Source organism: Lissotriton vulgaris, chromosome 5, assembly GCF_964263255.1.
Source record: "Lissotriton vulgaris chromosome 5, aLisVul1.2, whole genome shotgun sequence".
Classification (NCBI taxonomy): domain Eukaryota; kingdom Metazoa; phylum Chordata; class Amphibia; order Caudata; family Salamandridae; genus Lissotriton; species Lissotriton vulgaris.
In genome coordinates this window covers 751,705,249-751,732,485 of record NC_141693.1, presented here as the reverse complement: position 1 = coordinate 751,732,485, position 27,237 = coordinate 751,705,249, and the positions used below count along the sequence as shown (strand labels likewise).

The 27,237-nt window shown below is 41.6% G+C and overlaps 1 protein-coding gene across 1 annotated transcript in view; it reads left to right on the top strand.

Annotated features, from left to right (window-relative positions):
- LOC147711503 (phospholipase A2, membrane associated-like) overlaps window positions 1–23,818 on the top strand; it is a 319,182-nt gene extending 295,364 nt beyond the window's left edge. Inside the window, exon 4 of the mRNA XM_086922195.1 lies at window positions 23,584–23,818. Within this exon, the coding sequence (XP_086778321.1) occupies window positions 23,584–23,729 (146 nt within the window). The 3' untranslated portion in view covers window positions 23,730–23,818. The remainder of the gene's footprint in view (window positions 1–23,583) is intronic.
- Window positions 23,819–27,237: the final 3,419 nt, after the last annotated feature.

Here is a 27,237-nt window from a genome sequence, read left to right as displayed (position 1 = left end):
GAAAAATAAACGTGTTTGCTGACCTGTCAATCCCCTTGGCTCTCCGCGTTCTTCTTTGGAGGGATGTTGTTGGAATATTTTGCTGTGTTGCCAGTTTACACAGAACGGAGGGCCCCCGGCGTCAAAAGCTGTCGGAGCACACACTGGCACTTAGCTGCTTGCAGCTACAAACTGCATCGAGGGATCGATAGCCTCCGAGAGCTGCCAGAGGACCTGGACGAGTGCTGGGGTCAAACGGGGTATTTTATCTCGAAGGGGACTTCAGTCCGCATTGACTGCCCGGACCCGGCGTTCTACCCTTGGTACACTGGTGCTGGGCTCATGAGGGGACACAGGACAGCGACCGTCGAACTTTTCTCCCGCCAAGGCTTGTGCCGCTCCTCACCTACCTGCCACCAGCGAGACCCACAGTCAGCCCCACTCCCCCACGCCATCGACCCAGGGAAGCAGGAACCATGCACTCTGGGAGTTGAAGTCCAGAAACTAGAACGGACTCCAGCGGGATGTGCCGACTGCATCAGGGGGAGGAGCGTCAGGCGCTGGACATTTACAGGTGCAGGAGGGAACATTTGGGATCGTCATTTGCTGCAATGCTGGGCGCTGAGGAAGGCTAAAACTAGCCGAAATGCATTCGCCGCCATTGTTGGGGAGAAAAATAAACGTGTTTGCTGACCTGTCAATCCCCTTGGCTCTCCGCGTTCTTCTTTGGAGGGATGTTGTTGGAATATATATATATATATATATATATATATATATATATATATATATATATATATATTCACTGAAAAAAACATAGGTTTCACACCAGTTATAGTTAGGAATTAGCATTTAAAAAACCTATTAAATTCACTAAAAAAAACATAGGTTTCACATCAGTTATAGTTAGCTGGAAATTTTACTGTCATAAAACCATTGAAATTCCACGTTATAGTTAGTTGGACTCACTATAACTTGCGCGTGTAATGCACTGCTGATGGCGTCACATATTACATCACTCATGACATGGTCAGTGACATCACTCATGACATCACTGATGACACCATCCAGTGAATGTGTGTCTTTCTGAAAAATAAATAAATAAGAATTAATGTTTAAATAAGTGTGTAAATGGATGTTTTTTGTTTTTAAAATGGTTGGTTAACTGGCTTATTAAGATTGACATCTCAAATGACATCACTGATGACATCATCCATTGAATGTGTGTCTTTCTGAAACATACATATTTTTCATATATGTATATCTAAAGGTCGACAAAAAAATAAATGGGTAAAAAAGTGTATAAATAGATGGATTTTTAAAAAAAATTGATTATATAACTGCCTTATTAATTGTATCTTAGTGAATACATAAATTAGAGAGTATTGTTTAAATATTTAAATATATGTATCAGTGTTTCACTTTGTGTATAAATGGCTGCATGGATTGGTGAGTAGCTACATGTGTGTGTATATGGGTTATTAGATGTTTTTTTTAGTATCAGTATGAGTGTCTGTATGGTTTGGGGGGAGTGTTACTTAGCACATAGATGCATCAATGACTGACTCACTGTTTGTATGTGTTTTGAAGATGGCATATGTGCAGGACTGTTTGGGTGGATGAGTGTGTATATGCGTGTGTTAGTGAGTGAATGACTGTCTCACTAGTGTCTTTATCTGTAACTACATATGTTTTAATCTAGTATATGTGAGTATTGATGTATATGAGTGATTATATGTGAGTGTGAGAGATTGAAAGACTTCTTGTTTAAATAAGTATGTGTTTCTATAAGTGATTGTTTAAGAGAGTAAGTATGTGTAAGTTTCCTTAGAAGTAAGGTGGTAGTGTGTGTATAGCTGTATATGCAAATAAATGGATGTTCAATAGTTTATTTGCATGTGTGAGTATGTGTGTGAGTAACTTTTGGATGACTGTCGGTGTGTAACAGGATGTATAGATGTATCACTACATATGATGAGTGAGTATATGTATGAGTGACTATATGGAACTGTTGATGAATGTGTAAATGTGTATATAGATGGTGGAATTATTGAATTGGTTGTTGTAACTGGTATGGGTATCTCCATTTTTTTAAATGTTTTAATTTATATTTTTCAATATGTGTTTCATGGGTTACATTACAGTGAAAGGAGGTCTGTCACTCTGTCACAAGGATGATGTCATGAGTGATATCATGAGTGATGTAATATGTGACGTCATCAGCAGTGCATTACACGCGCAAGTTATAGTGAGTCCAACTAACTATAACGTGGAATATCAATGGTTTTATGACAGTAAAATTTCCAGCTAACTATAACTGATGTGAAACCTACGTTTTTTTTAGTGAATTTAATAGGTTTTTTAAATGCTAATTCCTAACTATAACTGGTGTGAAACCTATGGTTTTTTCAGTGAATTTCATAGGTTTTTTAAATGCTAATTCCTAAATTTAACTGGTGTGAAACCTATGGTTTTTTCAGTGAATTTTATAGGTTTTTTTAATGCTAATTCCTAACTATAAGTCTCACTTTTTAAGTAAGACTGTTAGCGCTCTAGTTGTTTAGAACACTCTGGTACATTCTGTCATTGGGCTACAGTTTGGCTACATCTGGCTGATATTTGGGCTATATTTTTTTGTCTCTGGTGGCCATCTTTGGGCTACATTGGGCTACATTGGGCTACATTTGGGCTACATTTTGGCTCTAACATATATTGAGCTCAATGTAGCACAATACATATTTTTCAAAAGTTAATTTTTTCAAAAACCACTTCAGAATAGGGCTACCTGTCCCTACAATTATCCCATTTTTTTTTTGTTTTTTTTTTGGAGCGCTCCCGGAGCGCGCCCCGGGGAGCGCCCCGGAGAGCGTAGTCATTTGAAGCGCCCCGGTGCACGAACCGGGAAGCGTCCCGTTAGCGCCAATGTCGCTAACGAAAACATGATCGTGACGTATCGCGTTGCCGCGACCGCGTGATACGCACAGCGTAAGCGCACCCGGTAGTACCCGAGCGAATACGATCGCGCAACGTAAACATCCGACGCGCTTACGCTACGCGACCCGGGGCGCGCCCTCGGGCACGCCCCGGGCGCGTAGCGTAAGCGCGTCGGGTCATGTGACCTGTAAATAACACTTTTCATTGGTTCATGACAGTTTTGGTTTCATAATGATGAAGCCCCTGGTCTTGTGACCTGAAAATAACACTTCTCATTGGTTCAGGACAGTTTTTTTTTCCAAATGATGAAAGACCCCACCTTTTTTCCTTATTCTGACTTTGTCCTTTGACTGAGGAAGACCAGTTTGTACATCTCTGTACCTTTTTGATCTTAATAATGGCTTCAGTAGCAGCAGCAGCTGGTGCATCTGCCCCACCACCACCACCAACAGGACCAGCTCCAGATTCTATTGGTGGTCAAGAAGAGGAGGAGGAGGAAGAGGAAGAGGAGGAGGGGAGGAGAAGATGGCTGCCTGAAGAAAATACCCCATACAAGCCCAAGCCACACATTGTATGGGAGTTTTTTTCACTTCCAGAGGGCAAGAAAAAAGTGAATGCGGCCAAGGTAACTTGCCTAATCTGCAATGAAGAACTCTCAAGGGGCAACTTAAACAAAAAATATTCATTTGGTAACTATACCATGATTCGTCATATGACTAGAAAGCACCCTAACAACTATTCTCGTGCAGAGCTCAGGGAACTGGCCAGTAACCTTCCCCATTCTTCAAGGACCACCTCCCAAAGAAACAAACCCTCTTCATTGGGACCAGAAACATCAGAGATGATGCCTTGTATTCAGCCATGATTTTCTGATTTTAAAATCACTTGTACTGCATGTGGCAAGCTTATCGCCTATGGTGAACAGAGCATAAAGCTAATCGTCCTTGCAGGTGACAATCACAAGTGCCCCAAAAAGAAGTATTTTTTCTTTTTTTTTTGCTCCAGTTGAGCCAGTTTCAATTCCCTTTTTTTGTTTCTCCCCCTAAAAAAATACAAAAAAATATATAAAACTGTTTTGAAAAGCCAAAAAAAGTACAAAATGTTCAAAAAACACCCAAAAAAATATAAAACAACAAAAAGAAGAAAAAAAAAGTTCTTTTTAGAACTACCTCCAATTTCTAAAAAAAGGATTCCTTTTTTAAAAACTCGGTCATTCTTTTTTCCTCATAGTAGGCTCCCCGGTACGCGCACCGGGGAGCGCACCGAGCGCTCCCCCCGCGCAAAACGAAAAAAAATATATATTTTAAATGCCCCGCGGGGCCCTTTTAGAGCCCCCACATCAAACCTAGGGGGCCAAAGGGGGTCTATCCCTGACGCCTTATGGTCATTTCCCCCTTTGTTTTAGCCACCTCTTGTGTCTCGATTTGACAGAGACACAAGATGGCGGCCGCTCCGGACTGTTCCGAATGTTTACAGACACCCGAGAGCCAATCAGCTTTCCGTGCGCACCTCGCGTGTCGCTCCCGGAGCGCTCCCCGGGGCGCGTACCGGGGCGCGGCTATAGATATATATATTTATTTGAACCTAAATTACTCAAAATCCACTGGAGCACATATCTTGAGACATAGCAAAGGCACATCGGGCTACCAGTCCCTACAATTTTGCCAAGTTTGGTGTAAATCCATTCAGCCGTTCGGGCTAAAAGTGAAATCGACCGCCCTATGGAAATTAACATGGGAAAAATGCGTTTTGGCACCCCCCTTTTATCTCGGCCCCTGCTTGACATATCCCCCCCAAACTTTCAAGAAAGGACCAGGGCGCCGCGAGGCCATTTTGAGGAAATTTTCAGGCAGATTCGTCAACCGGCGCTAAATTTATTCCAAATAGAAAATTTGAGATTTTGCATTGAAAATAATCCTAACTATAACTACCTACTGGCGACCGCCAGTATGTAATATATATATATATATATATCTATATATATATATATCCGATAAATGAGAAGCTCCTTCTGACAACCCTTCGCCTTCAATAGGGGTGGCTCATTTCCGGCAGAGCCACCGGCACAATATCCCTCCAAAACGGCGTTCCTTTACGAGCACTCGGGCATCACTCAAATAACACAGTCCACGCTAAGGGTCCAAGAAAGTTGGGTTTATTCCTTCATAAACCGAACGTTCAGTTTATGAAGGAATAAACCCAACTTTCTTGGACCCTTTGCGTGGACTGTGTTATTTGAGTGATGCCCGAGGGCTCGTAAAGGAACGCCGTTTTGGAGGGATATATATATATATAAAAATTCAGGGTAATAACCAGGTGATAGTGAAGAGTGCGGACAAGGGGGGAAACACAGTATTGTGGGCAAAAACTGACTATATATTAGAGGCAGCCCGCCAACTAGGCGTCCCCCTGTGCTATACTAAAACTACCAAGTTTGTGATGCTGAATAGCCACGAGAAAACTAGAAAAGACATCAATCTCTGGCTCAGACGTGGCCTACTTACTAAGGATGAAATAAAATTCCTCAGTGTATCACATCCCATCACGCCACTTTTCTATCTTTTACCTAAGATTCATAAATGCACCGTTCCTGTCCCAGGTCGTCCAATTATTTCTGCCCATGGCAGCATGAATGAAATTATTTCAAAATATGTTGATTTTTTTCTACAGCCCCATATGATTTCTCTCCCTTCTTTTCTCAAAGATACCACTGGTTTTTGGTTAAGATTAGTCAAATTACTTGGTGTCCTGATTTTTGCTTCCTGGTGATGGATATTGAGGCACTTTACACCAGCATCAACCATCTACAGGGTCTGGAAGCTGTTCAATACTTCTTAGATTCATGAGAGGCTGCCATGAGAGATCACAACCTCATGTTACTTGACATGATACGCATATGCCTTTTTAACAACTACTTCCAATTTGACAAGGACTTTTACCATCAGGAACGTGGGGTGGCCATGGGTTCATGCTTCTCCCCCAGCTATTCATGTCTTCATGTTGGTGGTGCGAGAGGCATGTTCTGGAGGTTACCCACGCACATTGGCTTCCTCACCTTGTTCATTATTGGATGTTCATCGACGATATTTTTATCGTCTGGAAAGGCTCTCAAGAACAAGCAGCTTTCTTTGTTAATGACATTAATACAAACAACAGGAACCTAAAATTCACTGCTAACATTACATCAAACTCTGCAGAATTTTTGGATGTCCAGGTTTACATTGATCATAACACCATTCAGACAAAACTTCACAGGAAAAGCACTGCGGGCAATTCCATCTTGCACGCCCGCAGTGCCCATCCCCCACACACCATAAATAGCATACCTCTGGGAGAATTCATTCATATCAAACGCATTTGCAGTAGTCCAGACACCACCAACCAGTGTTTTTTGGAATCTAGGGAAAGATTCCTCAGGCGTGGTTACAATCGAGTTATTTTAGATCGGGCTCTTGCCAAAGCACTAGCTCTTCCTCGTGAGGAACTCTTGACTCCAAAAATTAAAATTATCCCTGATTCTGCTACCTTGGGCTCAATCCGCTTTATCACTACCTACTGTTCCCAAACCTCCAAGTTAAGTAAGATCATCAGATCAGAGTGGCCTATAGTATTAACAGATGTGATTCTTGGTCCATTTTTGCCTAGATTACCGGCCATCACCTTTAGGAGGGCTCCTTCTATGAAAGACTCTTTAGATAGAACCCAACCTGAGCTCCCACCTAAAACTACCTGGCTGAATAAACCGGGTTTTTATAGGTGTACTTCATGCCGTGCTTGCACTTTTGCTGTCAACGGCACGCATTACACATCTGCCTTCAATGAGAGAGCTATTCCAATAAAAGAACATCTCACATGTCGCAGTGACTATATAGTTTACCAACTTACCTGCACGTGCTCACTCTCTTACATTGGAAGTACTAAGTTGCAAGCTAACCAACGGATATTGCAACATATTCGAGCCATAGTAAACTCTGATATGAATTATCCAGTGGCTCGCCACTTTAAAGCAGTTCACGATAAAAAATTGAAAGACTTGAAATATACTCTATTGTGTTCTGTAGCTAATCCGGGCAGGGGTGGTGATCATGAGAAACTGCTGCGCCAAAGAGAAGCGTATTTTATCCTATTGCTTGACACCAGATCTCCCAATGGATTAAATGCTTTTGATGAATTACATCATTTTCTGTAATATGTGTCCTTTTTCTTAACCATGGTCAGTGATGTATTTTCCCCTATGCTGTATTTTCTATATGTCTGATTATGACATGTTTATATATGCTTGATGAGCACTTGCTGTTGTTCTGTGGTATACATACTTTTTTTGCAGGTTTTCACATGAGTTTCTTATCGCCTTAATGTATTCCATGTATCTAACATCTGAATATGAGGTTTCTTTTAAAGCATTTGCACTTAAGCATTCAAGCACTTTGAGACATTGGTTTATATAATGTTACTGTTTAGGCCTATGTACTTGGTTTTTTAACCACATCTTGCACTTGCAAGAGATACACATTTTTTTCCATGTTATACTTTTTTATGAAATTATGGGAGAGTATACAAGGAATACATTTGTTGTGGTTTTGTTCCATAAATCATTGGATGATGATGTCACAGCAAACTATTTTACTGAAATCGATTTGATTTATATTTGATTGTTTGCATTCTGACATCCGGCCTTTTCCATTGTATTCGAGCACTATGCTTTTACTGTGTCTCCATGTTCAAACATTTTCAAGAACTTGAGCATCTATTGTCAACATGGGGTTTAACTACTGCTTGTTTGCTTTGTTGTGACCCTTGCGTCCTGTTTCTTTAGGCCTTTGGGCTTTTAATTACCATTTATTGCAGTGCCTACTCCTAACGCGTCATGTGACCAAGCTCCGTCCGCGCAGCGAAACGCGTCAGGGAGGGCACTTGCTCTGACACTTTTTTGCAAAATGAATATGCACTGCTGGCACTTTGATTAGTGTGATGGCTTGTCTGGTGATTTAACATCTGATATCCGTTCTCTGGAGAGGAGGTCTGCGCCTGCTTAAACCGCTGCCAGAAGCGGTTGGGATCCTTTGTTTCATATATATATATATATATATATATATATATATATATATATATATATATATATATATATATATATATCCACAGATTCCTCCTCACTTACCCGAAAGGACGACAAGCCACACCAGCCAGTCACGTTTAGATATTTTAATCGGGCACAAAAAGACGCGTTTCGAGCTCACGGGCTCTTGGTCACATGACCACAGTATTTTTTAGTCAGCTGTTATAGCAAAAGAAATATTAACAAAGGAAGAAAGACTCTGTGTTTGCAAAATCACACAGAGCTATTAACAATGCAGTTAATACATTATAACTTAAATTAAATAACAGGTGCTCGTCTTCCAAGTGTTTGGTGTAATACAATAATTGGCATCGTGATATCAAAACATTTAAAGCAATAGCTCGCATAATGGTATAGTACCCATTTAAACAGAGTAGAGGAAAGATATAAGAGAGGAGATGAAAAAGCAAGAATCAGGGCAGAGAAGAGTGAGATAGAGACATGGGAGAGGAGAGAAAAAGTAAAAGAAAAGAGAAGAAAATAACAGGGTAAGTTTGGGTATAGTACCCCAAAATGTATAGGTTTTATCCACCTATATATTAATATTGTCCCTGGTCTATTCATACTCTAGGTTCTCACCCCACAACCATATATCTATTCCCACTATTGTAAAAATGAATCAATAATCATATACTCTGGGTCATCTGAAAAAATATAATAGAAGAACATTCACAATAGTTCATGTAAGTTCATCGTCTAATCCCATCTCTAATTATTTCAAGATACTACCCCGTGCTCTTAGTCGTAATTCGTAAATTTTCGTGGAATGGTAGTGTTCGTAACATTATATTCTATCTGTGGTTTTTATTCGTTCCGTGACTGCCCGGTTTCTAGAGAGATGAAAGGGAGAGTGTTGCGATTAGATTCATAGATTCAACTAGATAACTATGATTAACAACTTAATCATGCTCTTATTCTATGTTAACATTATTACATAAAATAATTTCCTCATTTATTTTGATTGATCAGGATTTGTAGTACATCAACAAAACACCAAAGATTCAACACAAATAATAATGACGAATTAAAAATCAGATTTGTCATGGAATCTGAGTATCCAGAAGGAGATTTGGAAGGTCTCGGTCAGATTATTCATAAGTGTACATATATCTCCTCATCAATGTTCATCTCAAAAGGTACGATACAGCCTGCCATTAGAATGAACCTGGATTCTGCCCTGCGCAATGCTGTTAAGCGGTCTCCTCCTCTCACGTGTTTTGGAATTGAGTCAAGGGCAAAAAACTTCGCCTTGGTCCAATCCCCATCATGGTATTGGTGAAAATGTTTAGCCGTGCTATAAGCGAAGTCCTTATTAGTGATTGCACGCCAGTGCTCAAGGATTCGCTTTTTGAAGGGGAAGGTGGTTAAACCAATGTACGATTTGCCACAAGGGCATGTCACTACATAGATTACATGGTCTGTGGTGCATTGGATGTTCTTATTAATTCTCCACCTCTTCTTAACTCTTTTCAGTTCTACCTCCCTCACATTGGAGCTGTGGCTACAGGCCTTGCATTTTCCGCACTTAAAAAATCCTCCCTTCGCCGCAAGCCATGTTTTCTTCTTTTCCAAGTGGCTATAGACTATCAGGTCCTTGATGGATTTACCTTTTCTATAGGTTATTGATGGATGTGGACCTAGTTGATCCTTTAGGGTTTTATCCTGTAAAAGGATATCCCATCTCTTTCTCACAATTTGGCTGAAAGCAGGGGATTGAGTGTTGTACGTTGTTATTAATCTTATAGGAGCTTTTGATATTATGTGGGTGGTTTCAGGAGTTTTGAATAATGCATCCTTTCGATCAATTGAGGCCACCCTCTCTTCTCCTTTCTTGAGCATATTGGGGTGGTATCCTCTCACAGTGAACTTTTTATGCATTAATTCTTTGTGTTTCATGAATGTTTCTTTTGTACTGCAGTTTCCCTTGGTGCGTAGAAACTCGCCAAAAGGAATTGACCATCTAAAACTGGGGTGGTGACAGCTTGTGGAGTGGAGTACAGAATTCCCAGCTGTTTCTTTCCTAAAAATTTCTGTCTCAATCTTATTCTCAACAATTTTAAGTTTTATGTCAAGAAAGTCAATGGTCTTCTGACTGTGTTGCATGGTAAATCTCAGATTTAGACAGTTCAAATTAAGTGCATCCACAAACTTGATTAGTTCTTGTTCTCTCCCCTCCCATACAAAAAAAATGTCATCAATATATCGGAGCCAAACATTCACGCAGGTAGTCCAGTGTTCCAGGGCATCGCTCCTGAGCACCTGCTCCTCCCCCCAGCCTACCAATAAATTGGCATAGCTGGGAGCAAAGCAGGTGCCCATCGATGTGCCCTGGATTTGCTTGTACAATGACCCGTTAAATAAAAAAACATTTTCCTCCAAACACAGTTCTGTCATTTGGAGTAACATTTTAGAATGTGCTTCCAGATGTCTACTTCTTGTTCTTAGAAAGTGTTCACATGCCCTCAAACCATCCCTGTGTCGAATGGCTGTGTATAAGCTCTCAACATCTAAACACACTAGCCAAAAGTGAGACTCCCAGTTGATATTCTCTACTTTCTGTAGGAAGTCCTTGGTGTCTTCTAAGTGTGATGTGAGATCTTTTACATAATTTTTGAGGAAGTGGTACGTAATGCGAAACATTTTCTAATAGGCTGTTGATAGAGGACACTATGGGTCTCCCCGGCGGTTGTGTCTGGTTCTTATGTACCTTTGGTAGAAGGTAAAATGTGGGAGTAGTAGGATTGTCATTGATAAGAAATTTAGTTTCATCCCAACTCAACAGCTTCTCACTAGCCCACCCTTGGATGTTCTGGTGTACTCTACTCTGTAGTTTAGTTAAATAAGTATGGTCCACTCTAGTGTAGCATGTGGTGTCAGATAGCTGTCTCATTACTTCGTTGATATACATTTTCTTATCCCACAACACTACGTTTCCTCCCTTGTCAGAGGGCTTTATGACGATTGAGTCGTCATTCTTTAATTCCATCAATGCCGCTCTCATTTCAAGTGTAATGATTTTTTACCTAAGGGCCTGTTAAGAAGTTTAAGCATATCATTATTAACCAGGTCATTTAACAGATCTATATTGTCCCGTGGTAACTGTGGTTTGTATCTAGATTCAGGTCTGAAAGGTGTGGTCACGGTGTTAGCACTGGTTGCAGAGGTGACAGGGGTCAAGTTATCAGGTGTAGACACAAGTTCAGTATTGTCTTGGGTGACAGGGGTCTGTAATTGTGTCAGTTCTATCCCACCTTCCTCATGTAGAGTATCTAAGACATTTTGCAATTCAATATCCTGATCCAATATAATGTTAGTTCTGTTAGACGATTGTTGGTCAAGTTTCCTATTGGAATGGATCTTATGCAGTTTGAGCTTCCTTACAAACATATACATATCTATACGCGTCTGCGTATAGTCAAATTGCAGATCAGGGAAAAATGTCAGTCTTAATCTTAGGACCTTTTCCTCATTCTCAGATAATTGTCTATTTGATAAATTCATTACCGTTAATTCAGTGGTTTGTGCATCCATTATCTGTTCTTCTGTATCTGGCTTCTGTTTCCCACTCCAGTATTTTCTGAGCTTACTGCGCCGCTGCTGTCGTTTTTTGGTTTTACCTTGCCTCCTCGGCCTTGATACCGGGTTCTTCCTCTTATCGACTGTTCGTTGGCCTTCATCACGAGGCGCATTTCGCCAGAAAAAAAACGTTACATCAGAACTGTACTGCACATTCCCATCCATAGAGCTTGCATCTGAGCTTAAGCTAGTGCCAGATTGCCACCTGTCCTTATCCGCCATTCCCAGTGCTTTGTCTTTCAGGAGCGAGGAGCACGGTTTATCGAATTTCTTTGCAAATGTTAAAATTCTTACTGACTTGTAATTGCGTTCATCGCGCTCAAACTTGCGCTGCTTTCTAGCGCTTAAGTCCTTTTCAAACTTTTTTATGTTATCATCCACAATTTGCAAGGTCTTTGCTACTTCACTCTGGTCAGTTTCTTTCGCCAGGTCATCAAGGAGCATTTGTATTTCCTTCAATAACTCTTCATGCTCCTCCCATGCGTTTTTTAACAGAATCTGCATCATAACCTTGGAGCATGCGTTAGTATTTTCACGCCATGCTTTCAAGACCTCAGGTTTAGGTTTGTTGAGCGTTGGGACGATAAAAATGCGCAAGCCTCGGGGGACGCAATCCATCTCTATATAATTCTGCAGAGATGTCGCTTCCCACCATCGGCTAAGCTCTTTCTTCCGTAGTCGCTCTAATGAATGTCTCTTTTGTTTTAGCGATATCACACCAGGAGGAGTTGTATCTACGGATCCATTCACTCTAACTCCATCGGGTCCTTTCTGTTTTTTAAAGATGTTCTCTGCCGAGGCCTCCCGCCCCTTCAAGAACTCCATTGCCCAGAATGCAATTCGGTCCTGTCGATGTCATCAGTGATGTCATTTGAGATGTCATCAGTGATGTCATCAGTGATGTCACTGACCATGTCATGAATGATGTAATATGTGACATCATCAGCAGTGGATTGCGGGCGCGCGAGTTATAGTGAGACCAACTAACTATAATGTGGGAATTTCAATGATTTTGGATGAGTAAAATGTTCAGCTAACTATAACTGGTTAGAAACCTATGGTTTTCTCAGTGAATTTTAAAGGTTTTTTTAAATGCTTATTCCTAACTATAACAATTGTGAAACCTATGGTTTTTTTTGTGAATTTCAAAGGTTTTTTAAATGCTAATTCCTAACTATAACGATTGTGAAACCAATGGTTTTTTCAGTGAATTTCAAAGGTTTTTTCAAAGCTAATTCCTTACTATATTGAGTTTGTAACCTACGATTTTGAAAGTGATTTTTTTTTAATAGTTGTTTTTTATAACTATTAATTATTATTATTTTTTTTTTCTAAAATTAATTTTTCAATGTATTTTTCATGTAGGTTTTAAAAAAAAATCATTTTGTCTTGGAGCGCTCAGGGTGCGCGCACCGGTGAGCTTACCCGAGAGTGCAGCGAGAGCGCTATTCCCGCGTGCGCGAAAAAAAAAGTTTGTATTTAAAGTAAAAAATAATGCAAGACATTTAGTGGCATACTTATAAAAGTAGTATTTTTGATTTTAAATACCCGTATTTTAACTTTAAATGTATTTCCGAAAAGCTAGCAAAACGTCATTTAGGCGCGCCGCGTAAGCGCTTCCGGGAGCGCCTACGTTCGTTCCGCGTAAGCGTCCCCGGAAGCGCCTAGGTTCGTGCCACGTAAGCGCCCCTGGAAGCGCCTACGTTCGTGCCACGTAAGCGCTCCCGGAAGCACTCCAGTGCGTGCAGCGTAAGCGCGTCAAGTCATGTGACATTAATTTAATACTTTCTTTGGTTCTTTACAGCTTATTTTTTACAAATAATGAAAACCCCACCTATTTCCTTCACTACTTCTTTCACTTTGGAGAGAGCAAGACCTGTTCCCTGTTTGTCTTCATTACTTTAGAAAGAATGGCTGCAAGACCACCTAGCAGCAGTGAGGACTCTGATGGGTTTATTGAGGAAGAAACTCCTCAGCCAAAGGTGAAGGAGCACTTTATCTGGAAATTTTTTACTATTCCACCAGGAGAGAAAAAGGTTAATGCTCCAAAAGTGGAGTGCAAAATTTGCCAAACTGTTCTTTCACGGGGTGACCCTAGAAAAACATATAGTTTTGGCAACTCAACAATGATCAGGCATGTTCAAAGGAGGCACCCCAGAACTATGCCAGAGGGAGTGTCAGAGATCTGGCACGTAATCCCCCAAGAGATGGCGCCTCAACTTCAACCGGAGGACAAACATCATCGGGGAGAGGAAGATCAGTGGAGATGATTCCCAATATTCAGCCTGTTTTCAGCGACATCAACATTCGTTGTAAGCAGTGTAATGAACTGCTTTGTGTTGGAGACCAGAGTATCCTCCTGATTGTTCGCAAAAGGGAAGAACACCGCTGCCCTCCCCAGCCCTAATTTTTCCCCTTTTTTTTGCTCCTGTTGAACAGTTTGGCATTCCCTATTTTTGTTTTTGTTCTGTTAAAAATACCAAAAAAAATAAAAACGTTCGGAAAAAGGAAAAAAAACCTCAAAAAGAAGAAAAAAAACAGTTCTTTTTAAAACTACCTCCAATTCTCCAAAAAGAGCTATATTCTTTACAAATTCAAAAGAAGTTTTACAGTGTAGTGCGCTCAGGGTGCGGGTACCGGTGAGCGTACATGGGAACGCACCCAGCGCTTACCCTGCGAAAATTGCAAAAAAAAAAAAAACATTTGTCCTTCAGGGTCCTTCTAGGCCCCCCTCAGAAAACCTAGGGGGTCAGGGGGTGTGTACCCTGCTCCCTTTTAAACATTTCCCTCTTTTTATTTTCACCTCTTGTGTCTCTATTCTACCGAGACACAAGATGGCGGACTCTCCGGACTGTTTAGAATGTTGACAGACATCCGACAGCCAATCAGCTTTCCGCTCGCGCACTCCCGTAGCGCGCTGGGTGCGCTCCCCGGTACGCGTACCGGTGAGCGCTTGGAGCGCGCCTATAGATTTATATGTGTTTTTGAAGTTAATTTAAAAAAAAAACACTGGAGCAAATTTCACCAAATATAGCAAAGGCACATCTGCGTACCAGTCCCTACAATTTTGCAAAGTTTGGCGTAATTTCGTTCAGCGGTTCGGACTGTAGCCGTGTCAGAACGTCCTATGGAAAATTGCATGGGGAAAACACGTTTTGGGACCCCCCTTTTTTCTCAGCCCCCACTTCACGAATCCCCCCGAAACTTTCAGGGAAGGAGCGGAGCGGAGCTGGCCAAAATTTTGGAAAATGACACGCATATTCCTCAAGTGGCACCAAAGTTATTCCCAATAGAATGTTACGGATTTCCTATGGTAGCTAGGTCCTAACTATAACTACCTACTGGCGACTGCCAGTAGGTAATATATATATATATATATATATATATATATATATATATATATATATATATATATATATATATATATATATCCACAGTAGAAGGGTGCTCCTTCTGGAAACCTGGAGATCCATGAGAAGTGGTGCGAGAGATGGCGGAGTCACCGGTACAATCCAGGAAAGTAGAACAAAGTTCACACCGTCTCAGGAACCAAAGCCAAGGAAAGTTCAATACAAAGGGATTTATTACGTCATAAATTATTTTCCTGAAGCATTTCAACCATCAAGCGGTCTTGCTCACACAAAGTGTACAGACATACAGAGCGTCCTAAATACAAAGATTGGAAACAGAGGAAGGACTCAGTAACATGTGTAACATTGATCGGGAACTGTTGCACCAAAATGGTGAGTCCCAACTTGGAACGGTACTGCACAACTGTGATGTGCTCGAGAGAAAAAAGTACGCCACATGACAAAGTAATGTGTAGGAGGTATTCCTATACTGATACATGTGTGCAACTACGCACTGTGGTAAATTAACAACAGGGTGTCTCGTAGCAGCGCAGGAAGTCACATGGACTGTCGAACATAATAGTGAGTGCCATCTTGGAATAGTATTTGTGCAACTGCAGTGTGCAGAAGAGAACCAAGTATGATAGGGTGCTGCACAGATTGTGAGAGACAGTGGACAACATACAATACAAAGCGTAGGAAACATATTTACAGTGGTGCATGTGTGCAGTGATTCGCTCTAAGTGTACAGCGACATAGTGTCATAATTCAACTGAAGCTTCATGGCATGTTCAAAGTACTGAGCAGCCAAGTAATAAGTAACAAACAAGAGTGCACAAGAAAAATTCCTAGGATAGTTTACATGTTGAACACAAAATAAGGAATTCAATGCGACATAGGGTCTTATTAGCAGAATGTAGCAGAATGAGTAGCCCAATGATAAAACTTTATTGTTTAGTTAATTAAAACCATAACAAAAATGAACATGGAAGACATTTTAACATTACAGTGAAATCAATTAAATTTCTGCATCGTACAGTTTTGAATTGCAAAAATTAAAATGATGCTGGTAGGAGCTATGTCCAATTGTTTGTCTTTAAAATAGTTAATAAAACTGAGCATCTTATTTTAAAATATCAAGAGCTTTCAGCCGCTTTTCAAAGGCTATCAAGAATTTTATAAATTTGCAATTAATTATTGGGTCGGTTGAGTCTAAGGCACCAATAATTGCAGATCTACAGGTGCGTAGACCTTTGGCCTTAAAAATGTTCTTTAGAAAAAGTGTTCGCTCCTGGGTCAGTGATTTGCAGTGGCATATAATGTGGATTATATCTTCTTTTATGGTGCCACATAGTCGGCAGGTATTTTCTTCTGAGCGTTTCCAGACAGGACCATCAGCCACAGTTGGTGGATTACCAAATCTCACTGCCATCAGCCTTTTTTTTATAAACACAGAGTATGTTGATGCAAGGTAGGTAGCCGGGATGAGATTGTTATAGCTGTTAATCACGGTCCAAGCGTGAGATCGGGCTGCAAAGATGGCTTTATCCGTGATTAATGAATGGAATTTGGCCGCTTTATTTAGGACCTGTTTAAAGGACGTGAATGGTAGGTTTTTTTCCCACAAGGTTACCATGCATGTTTGCTCCAAAGCGCCTGTCAAATATTTCTTTGCGGCAGAATTTTGTTGATTTTGTAATTCCTGCCATAACAAGCTGTCCAAGGTGTTGTTTGTAGAGTTCAATTTAATTCTATACCATACTCTAATACTTGTGTAGAGTCTTCCGAGTGTCTCATTCATCAGGCCAAATTCTAGACGCGTCTGGGCAGGAGAAGATGAACGTGGAAGTTGCAAGACCTTCTTGTAGATTTTTGCAGTAAGGCTGTTTAAAGTAATATCATCCTTGCCCTGCATAGCTATGCTTGCGTAGGATAGTGTTGGAAGTACTTTGGTTGCCATTACTGTTGTAGAGGTTTCAGTGAGGGGCCTTGCAGCTTTTTTGCCAATGAGCTAAGTGCAAAAATTAGTGCTCCGGCTCTCTGCTTCATATAGTTTTTTTGGGCGTTCAGGGTGAGCTTGTCATCAAGATAGTATCCTAAGTATTTATAGTCTCTGACTCTTTCAAGTGATTTTCCCTCGAATGATATGTTAAGTTTCACAGTACGATGATTGGTTATTGACATAGTTTTTGTCTTAGATAAGTTCAGAGTAAGGTTATTTGCCTTCAGAAATTGTGATGTTACTGACAGTAACCTGGACAGGCCCACTTTTGTTTGGCTCAAAAGAACGATGTCATCAGCATAAGCCAGATGGGTAAGATGACGGTTGCCAAGTTTTGGTGCATGCGCATTACAAATGTTTAAAGTTCCTGACAGGTCTGATATGAATAGATTAAAAAGCTGTGGTGCTAAGACGCAGCCCTGTTTTAAGCCAATCGATGTGTATACTTTTCTTGATAGATGTGATCCATCCCCTAACTTGATTTGTGTCCAAGTATCTGTGTAGAATAGGAGTAGCCCACTCAGTACTTTCTCGGGAATGGCCCAGGCTTTTAGCTTCGCCCATAATAGCTTGCGGTCAACGCTATCGAAGGCCGCCTTTAGGTCGATAAAACAGAGATTCAGGTCCTGCTTCGAGCGCTGGCATTTTTCCGCTATCATTGTTATTGTTAATATATTAGACGTAGTTCCGATACCCGCTCTAAAGCCAGTTTGATTTATTGGAATTATTGCTTTATCGTCTGCCCAATTTACCAGGTCTTTTAAGAGGAGAGAGGCAAAGTATTTGGCTTCGATGTCCTGGAGTGTTATTAGGCGATAATTTAAAGGGTTTGCCCTGTCTCCACCTTTGTGTATTGGGGTGATGATAGAGCCTTTCCAGCTTTCTGGGATGCGATTATACCTTTGAACGTCTGTAAAGAGCTCTTCGAGATGTTGTGCCCAAAGGTCTGGTGAATCCTTAAAGGCAATTTGTGGGATGCCATTCGGGCCCGGCGCTCCATTTCTTTTTCCCTTTCCGATGATGGCTATGATCTCGTCAGCAGTGTACCAGCCTTCTGTGGCTTCAGTGCACGTATGTGTCCTTTGTGCTATTGTCGTGCGGTTAATGTGATGATGTTCATCGCAACTGTTTAAATATGGCTCCGCAGTTCCCAATGTCCATTCTGGAGCTTTCCGTCGATTTTCTTCGAATTTTGACGACAGGAAAGTTGACCATACCGTTTCTTGAATATTCGAGGACAGAACATTTTGTGGCCTTGTTAGCTGGTTTATTATGGTCCAGAATTTGTTCGAGTCCTGTAACTTGGAGCTAGCCAGTAAGTTAATCCAAAAGTCATCGTTTGCCTTCTTTTGCAGCTCCCAGATTCCTTTTTTATATAATTTTCTGTGGACACGAAACGTATTCAGGCAGCTCGGGTCATTCACTTTTAATTGCAGATTTTTTTGGCTTCTTCGCAAGGCCCTTCTTTGTTCATTTAGTGCCCAGGGCAGTTTCTTGGTCGCAGGCTTAGTTTTTACCGATGTTGGTTTCACTCTTAACTTTAATTTTGCAAGAAAGAGAGACCAGGCTTGTATCTTATCTGTTGTAGCTCTGTTTGCCTCTTGGAGAGCGTCCTTTATTATTAAGGTCCAATTCAGTTTAGCCGAACTGTTCCAGTGTATTCGTTTCTGGTTGGTTGTTCCCAAGTAGCCTTCCAGGGCATGCACCGGTTGCAATGTATCTGAATAATAGTTAAGTTTCAGATGTTGCATACTATGATCACTCATTGTTGTATATTCGATATAAAAACTGAGTACTGAAGGAAACAGTGGGAGACTTATTATCGTAAAGTCCAATGTGGATTGACTACAAGGACCGTAGAACGTTTTCTTTGGTGGATTGTCTTTCTCTGTTCTGCCATTCAGTACTCGCATACCTAGGTACTCTAAGTCAGTTACTAAGTGAGTGGCTAGGCTATCCTTTCGGCTCTTTGTTGCACCTGTTGCTTGCTGGGGGATGTTCCAGTGTATGTTGTCTGAGGTTAGTATCTCATCTTCCTCTGGTGTATAAATGAGATTGGAGTTAAAATCTCCTGTTAAGATGATGTTCCAGGTTGGTTCAGAGCTCCGAAATTTTAGTATCTCCTTGCGTAATAAGTTGAATTTTGTCTTTTTTACCAGATGATTCGGTTGGGTGTAGTGATTAATCAATATTGCAGTTTTATGGCCGTACTTTTTTTGGCCTGACAATTTGATTAACTGTAAACTTGGATCTGGCGATTGAAGTTGTTCTGACTTAATTTTAAGAGCAGTAGACACGTATACCATTAGGCCTCCGATTGCTCTTCCGTAGGTTTTACATTTTTTAGCTGGCACCGTGTAATGGATGTAGCCCGCCAAAGCAATTTCTTCCTGCAGCCATGTTTCTTGCAGGGCAATTATGTCGGCATTGTCCCATTCATCCAAGGCGAGACCGTCGTCCAGCAGTCTTTTTGCGCCTGCTATGTTCCATGAGATAATGTGTATTTCATTATGTACTACTTTCTTTCTTTCTTGGGCGATCGGTCAATTAGGCCGTTTATTGTTTAGTATGTTAGGGAGCCAGTTCCAAGAATCAGTTATATTTAGCTGTTCTCCCACTGTGACTGCGCTTGCCTCTATGCATTTAGGTTCTGCCTCGCTTCTGCCTTTGGCGTTATGTAGTATAGAGTAGACTTTTTTTTGGGGGCGAGGTCTGCCAGTCTTCTTATAAGTTGCCCAATGAAAACACAGCGTGCCACCGCATGTGTGGTGCAAATGTCCAAGAGGGTATATTAGGCACAACAGAAACATTTCTTAGGGCGCTCAATAGGACAAAGGGATACACAGAGGAAATTAAAGGAAATAAGAAATAAAATAGTAGGAATCCTTATCCGGGGCGCAGTGGACAGCAGTTAACCATATCCATAGAAGAAAAGGGTAGGGAACCCGTAGGTCACTGGTATAGATCCGAGGCCCCCTTCCTTTCCTCCTGCAAAAATAGAGAGGGTACATGTCAGAGACAACAAGGACAGACAATATAGAACAGACAGAGAAACCAGAAAAGTAGTCTGCATGGCTAGAAAGACAGGTCAGGAGATTAGACAGAAAGAAACAGGTGGAAGATTGAGCGTTCCAGTTCCAAGTAACTGGTTGACAGATGGAAGAGGGCTTCAAACACACAAGAGATTAGAAAAGGAAGGTGAACATGATGGCAGTTACTCTGTATGCAGATGTATAGCTATTTCTTCATCAATGTTATGTGCCCTGGATAGAGAGTTCCTAAATCTATGATGTGTTAGGATTCACATTTCCTCAGTAGGAGTTCCCTGTTACCTCCCAGTGTGCCAATGTTGACCTGCTCGATTGCAAAGTATTTTAACTTGGAGCTATCAGAGTAATGATATTTTTCAAAATGTCTTACTATGGGGTAGTGCTGAACCTTATTTGAGATGGCCCTCATGTGCTCCAAAACTCTTTTCTTAGCCTTGTGTGTAGTACTCCCCACATAGGGGAGATTGCATGGACATTCAAATACACATGCAACAAAGGGAGAGCTGCAGGTGAGAAACTGCTCGAGATTTATAGTGGTATTGTTACTGGTGTTAAGGTACACCTTTCTCATGAGGCTACAACGGAAACCCTTGAAATGACCGCAAGGAAAGAAGCACTATAGATTCATACAATGTATGCCTTCTGTGGTGGTGATATTGCTATGAACCAATATGTCTTTCAAATTACGTCCCTTCCTATAAGTTATTCTTCAACTATCTGATATAGTCCTGCTAATAATGGGATCTTTGGTTAGGATTTCCCAGTTTTTTGCAGGGATTTTCTGAATGTCTTTGGAGATAACGTTGTAGGTCAATATCATCCTGGGCGTTACGCTGTCTTCCTCAGTGAGGTCAGTGAATTCCGTGTCCCCCAAAGTGGCGGTCCTTTTGACAATTCTGACCTTATCAACTGCTTTGCGGAGAACCCAACTCTTGTAGCCCCTTTCGCTAAATCTGGTAAGCATAGTGCTTTGTTCAAGGAAAAAAGCTTCCTCTGAACTGCAGTTGTGTTTGGCCCTCAGGAGTTCCTGATAGGGGATACTACATTTGAGATTGTCAGGGTGACTACTCATTGCGTGTAGTAAGCTGTTGCTGGCTGTGGTCTTTCTGAATAACCTGGTATGCATTTCATTCCTGATGATTTTGACCTTGACATCCAGAAATTCTACAGAGGGATTGGTTATGTTTTTTGTGAGTGTGAGACTGATGTTGTTGATGTTCAGTCTCCGAATGAAGTCCGAAGTCTCCAATTCGGTGCCATCTCATATGACAAACAGGTCATCGATGTATCTGAGCCATACAATGACCTGTTCAAAGTGCTTCCTGAAGTGGGTATCCTCCCTGATGTTGTCCTCTCATGCCCCTAGTAACAGATTCACAAAACTGGGCGAAAAGCATGTGCCCGTGGCAGTTCAGAGGATCTGTTTGTAGATGTCGCCATTGAAGAGAAAGAAATTGCTATGGAGAAAATACCAACATGATCCTAGACACGTCTAGGATCATGTTGGTATACTCCATATAGCATAAGGGGTGTTTGATTACATATTTTGCACAGGCCTTGATGCCCAACTCATGTTCTAAAATGTTATAGAGAGAGTTGGCATCCATGGTGATCAGGAGAAGATCAGATTGCCATTGAATGTCCTTAATCTTAGTGAGAAAATCTTTGGTGTCCTTTGCATAGGACGGTAAAGTGATAACATAATCCTTTCGAAATGTGTCCACATATCTGGAGAAATGTTCAAGTAAACTGCCTCTTGATGACACAATAGGTCTGCCGGGTGGGTTGGATGCATTCGCGTGGATTTTAAGGAGGAGCTAGAGGACTAGGAGTTTGGGAAAATCCCTTCTGAGGAAGCAGAATTCTTCCAACTCCAAAAGACCTCTGTCTTTCCAATCAGTTAACATTCTCGAGATGCCTATCACACTTCTTGTATATTCCTCTTTGCTAGCTCTGGTGTAAAACATGGGATCACTGATCTGACGCATGGCCTCAGCTATGTATAGCTTCCTGCTAAGAAGACTTGATGGAGCAGCTCCTTCCAATTTTCAGTACTCCCCTCCTACTGACTGACCTCCAGCTGTGTAACATGCACACCGTTCAGTTAAATCATCCCATCATTTCTTGATGGCATTACATATTCTCTTTAACTCTGACACTAGAATGATACCTGCTTGAAAGCACACGCAGCATTAACACAGACAAACTATAGTCAAAATGAAAATACCGAGCACAGTAATCAGAAATCTGATTTCAAGACATAATAAGAATCAAGTACCATGTAAGCACAGTCCAGCTGAAGCTCAATACCACTTCTTCGAAATGGGTCTAAGTTACATAAAGCCGACTGTGCACCTTCCACCTATTTCTCCCCATATTGTTAGCTTAGTGAGCTCCTAATTATGAAGAGCCCACTCTACTATGGGATTCGCCAGTCGCAAACCTTGTGTGTCTCAAAATCACAGTGCTTGCATCTATAAAATACCCTTTTCTGATGTGGTCACCCTATTTTGTAATCTGGAAAAGTTGTCAAACTCGCGAAATGTGGTTAGCAACCTATAACGATTTGCAATTTGTAAGGGACATGAAATTGATGTTCTTTCTAAACTGTGAGCTAGTATGGTATGAGTCAATTGTTTGCAACCCCAGTTCCAGTCTCAAACTATTGATCAATGACATATTGCATATTTTGGGATGCTAACTGATTCGAAAAGGGGAAGGGCTACTTTCATGACCCCTTTCCCTTTGTGGACCGAGGTGGTAGCCTCAGTGTGAGTAGGGAGTAATCCAGGGGACTACTGTCTGCTCCCCCCGAAGTTTCCCCAAAAGCGAATTTTATATCATTTTAAACAGTTACGGTCCCCATGAGGAGCATGGCATGCTTTAAAATAAAAGTTCGCTGTTTTGGAATGCAATCACATGGATCATAGTCTGTTGTCTCTTGCAACCCACCGTCCTTGTGTTTGCAGCCAGTCACAGGGGATAGTAAATGGTGAATTGCCTAAAGAATATTAGTAATGCAGTTCGTTCTGTCACCCATTTTGATTTCTTATTTTGTACACCGGTCGACTAGTACATAGGTTATTGCAAAATCTTATTCGATTTGCAAAACATTAGTGCGTAAAATAAGACCACTTTCTGCAAATCGAACCTTAGTTCATATAGCAATAAGCACTTTCTCATCCTATTTTTCAATTCTATAGATAATTCCAACCAGTTTAACTGATAACAAAACTTTTGCCTGGAACTCTGAGTGTCATTAGCAATCTATGTTTTTCAAACCGACAAATTCTAAGTAAACCTTTTTTTGCTTCTCAATGAGTATTTGTATCTAAAGCCAGTGTAACTACTAGCCATACTTCATGTAGCTGTCTGCATTAACTTCACTAATATGCCCCAAAGAAAGTGGCAAATATATTCTAGCACTCACTTTTCCCCTTGCTTTTATGAGAATGTTTAAACTCAGTGTATAACTGTCTCCGTTGTCGCTTCAAAGTGCCCTATTTGCGGATATTTGCAATGAATTGAACTTTTGAGCAAGGTTCTGGAATGACGTCATGTTGTTTTGCTTTGCTGCAGAAGGCTCCCCAAATGATTGTGGACGACTAGCTTGTGAATGTGACAAGACAGCAGCGCTTTGCTTCAAGGAAAACTTGGACACCTATGATCCGATATTGGCAATCAAGTCCAATCTTTTTTGCGAGGGGAGCAAGCCTGCCTGCTGAATTCCCAGTTTTACTAATAATCAACATTGTAATGAAAAAGGATAATCAACGGTAATCCTGGGACCTAAATAAAAAAATTTCAAGCCAGACTTTTTATTCTGTAAATCGTTGTCAGAGGTATGCATGATTCCTCTTGTATGATGTGGGTTGCAAGGAAGTAGAAGGTGGATCAAAGCCTTGAGAAGTACATCTGATGTTGCCTTTACCACACCTCTTGTAACCCACTTTTCTATCAGCCTGCACCTATTTTATAGTGTTTCAAGCACAGGGGGTCAGGGTAGTGTTTAGGTCTCGGGGTCGGGTAGTCTTTAGGGTCCAGGGGGGTCGGGGTAGTGCTTAGTGCTCAGGGGGAGTTGGATAGTTTTTAGGGATCAGGAGGGGTCTGTAGTATTTATGGCTCAAGGGGGTCGGGGTAGTTTTTAGGGCACGGGGGATGAGATCGTTTTAAGGACTCAGGGTGAGGGGCTGGGGTGTGATCTTTACCACGCATCCCTTTACCAGTCATGCCTTTACTACAAAATTGCATGGTAAAGGCATGCGTGGTTGAGGCAGCGTTGTAAAGGCAATGCGTGGTTTAGCCATGCATGCTTCTGTCATACAACCCACTCTCACATCACACCATTCTCTAGTGACTCCTACCTGCGTCCTAATATTTTATTCCTATCCTGGCCATGTAAACCCAGGCTGGTACATTCCATAGACAGTTATTGACCACAAAAGGATATGGCAGAATTTAACATAAGAAAACCTAACAGCTGGTATAACACAGGGACTCGGCGATGCGGCTAGTGCAAGGTAAGTGGTTTTTGTTATTTGTAATTTAAGTTTACCTCGTCGTCTGTCGACTAATCCCCCAACATTCCCTACACCACCCCTCACCCCATTGCTCTTACCTGCATGGGCTGTCCCTGATTTCAGAAATGATTACCATCCTTTAGAGTGAAAAAATAAAGGGTGTAATTTAGCTGTCACTCATTCCTGGGAAATGATGCAGAAGCCTGGAACCCATGGCCAACTAGACTCGAAAGCAGGGGAGGCCTACATCAGCCTCCACTCCCCTCCAGGCCCTCAATGCGAAGGATTAAGAACATCAAGGTCATATATTCATAAAGATTTCAAGTCTCTCAAGATTTTCCAAATCTCAAGGGACTTGAAATAAAAGTTGCAGGAGGACCCGCTTGCCATTATTCAGTCCTCCCGACTGAAAGTGAGTTTCGCTCTAAGCCAATGCCTGGATTCAATTTCTTTTAAGGATATTGTTATGTTTGAACTTGGCTGGCATTCCTAGAATGTTAAGTGAATGCTGGGAGCTTGGAACATTGGGGGAGGAGTTGGAGGAAATGATTTGAAGTGATTGGCTGCGCTGTTCTGTACTGGTGTTTCAGGATGTGGAATTAAGTTGTTCATCAAGTGTGTGGATTTACATTGCAAATTTGGCTATGAGTTGAGGACTGAAACACCTACAGCATACCTGCCAACCAGGACCGGCGCTAGGCTGGGCAGCATGGGCAGCTGCCCAGGGCCTCGCACTCAGCCCACCAGCATGGGGACCCAAACTGATCGTGTGCCCTGTTGTTTCCCTGTCTCCTTGCAATTAGGGTCTATGGGAGGGGTCCCCTCAAGTGCCTCTCAGGGATAGTGTCTGGAGGCCTTGGGAGTAGGGTTACCAACTGGCATGGGTGCCAATTCAGGACGGTTAGTGTAAAAATTCAGGACAAAGGGTCAAAATTCAGGACAAAAAATCAGGACAGAAGGTCAAAATTCAGGACAAAAATTTGGGACAAAACATACGTTTTACAGACATATCAGAGGAGGTGGCACAATAATATATAAGTAAATAGACAACCAAAATAAATTCAAGTCAAAATAAGTTTATATAAGGTTAAGCCAATCGTGCACTTCACAGTTTTTCAGTACATCGGGCCCTTTCTGCAATCAAGATTTGTGCTAGTAACAATAAACATTAATAAATAGTATTTTTTTTATTTGTATGTTGAAATCTGTCTTTGAAATGAACAGTGAAAACGCTGTTAGTTATTTTCTTTTTCTTTTCTCCAGCATGGCACCAAGACAAAAGCAGAATGCTTTGCACTAGTCCCATGCAGGAGAAGGCACACCACATGATGTCACTACAATTGGACCCATTGTCATTCTAAAGTGCTAATCAGCTGCTGTCTCAGAATGACAATGGGCCAGTCCACAGTCTGCGCAAGGTCCGGGAGGGGCGGCTGCAGGCAACCTCTACAGTTTAAAAGATAGGAGCGAGAGGCCAGAGTGAAATCTTCTAAACTCATGGGGCCTCTCGCATGGAAAACAGCATTCCTTACTGAAATTTCCTATTTCGATTTTAGTATGACGTCTGTAAGGCTTCCGTAATTTCAGATCCCCAAATTACGGACGCCTTACAGACATCATACTAAAATGATGGACGGTCTGTGAAATTTATGGACGGTTGGTCACCCTATTGGGGAGGAAGACGCTTCCCTTGTCCCAATTGCCAGGAGACCCATTCACAGACACTGCGGGAGGCGAGGCCCATTGTACAGGATTTTCGCTCCCCCACAGTGTTAACTCTCAGCCCACAAACAATTCTTAAACCTATCAGGCTGGAGAGGTCAGAATTGCTTGTGGGCTGAAAGTTAAAACTGTGGGAGCGCTAAAATCCTGTACAATGGGCCTCCCGCAGTGTCTCTGAATGGTTTCCTTGCAAGGGGTCACTTAAGGACATTATAAGGACCTCGCGCATTCCCTTAAGTAAATTAGAGGGGCCTCGCGCATTCCCTTTTGGCCCAGGACCTCGCAAATCATAGAACCGGCCCTGCTGCCAACTTTAAGAACAATGTCACTGTGTGAGCAGTGGCGGGCCTTGAAGGGGGGGGCCTCGTGTCGAGAAGTACCTACAAGAAACTTTTTAACTCAACCTTGGTCCCAAGCCCCCACCTCCCAAAAAAATAAAAAGCTTGCTGAGGCTGGTGCCGATGCCCTGGGGTGTTTACACACCCCTTAATTGACATCAGCAGTTAAAAGCCTTGGAAAACTAGCTGAAAGCCACTATTTACAGTGGTTTTCAGCTCGTTTTCTCTGCCACTGTGTGATATTGGCTCATTACCGGGAGATAGTGTAATGGGAGTCGATATCATGTGTTACACAGTGGCACAGTGTGAGTTAACAGGTATGCTACAGTATCCTACGCATCGATCAACAATTTTGTCTCGGACCATGCAGGATTTTCCCCTTACTGCTAGACTGCAGAATGTCCTTACTGCTTAAAGGCAAATTCAGGCAGCATGGTCTGGAAGAGTATTTTACCTACTAGTTGCTGTGGTATATACTAAATCTTCAATTGGCGATTTTATATTTACCATTAACTGCTTTGTTGGTTTTGCAACGTTCCAGCTCGTCTTCCTTTAACGGTGTTTTGTGTATACTACGTTTATTACAAGTACACGTGCCTAAGCTGCCATTTTGCCTCGGGGAATTTTGCAAATGTGTGTTCGACGCCATCATA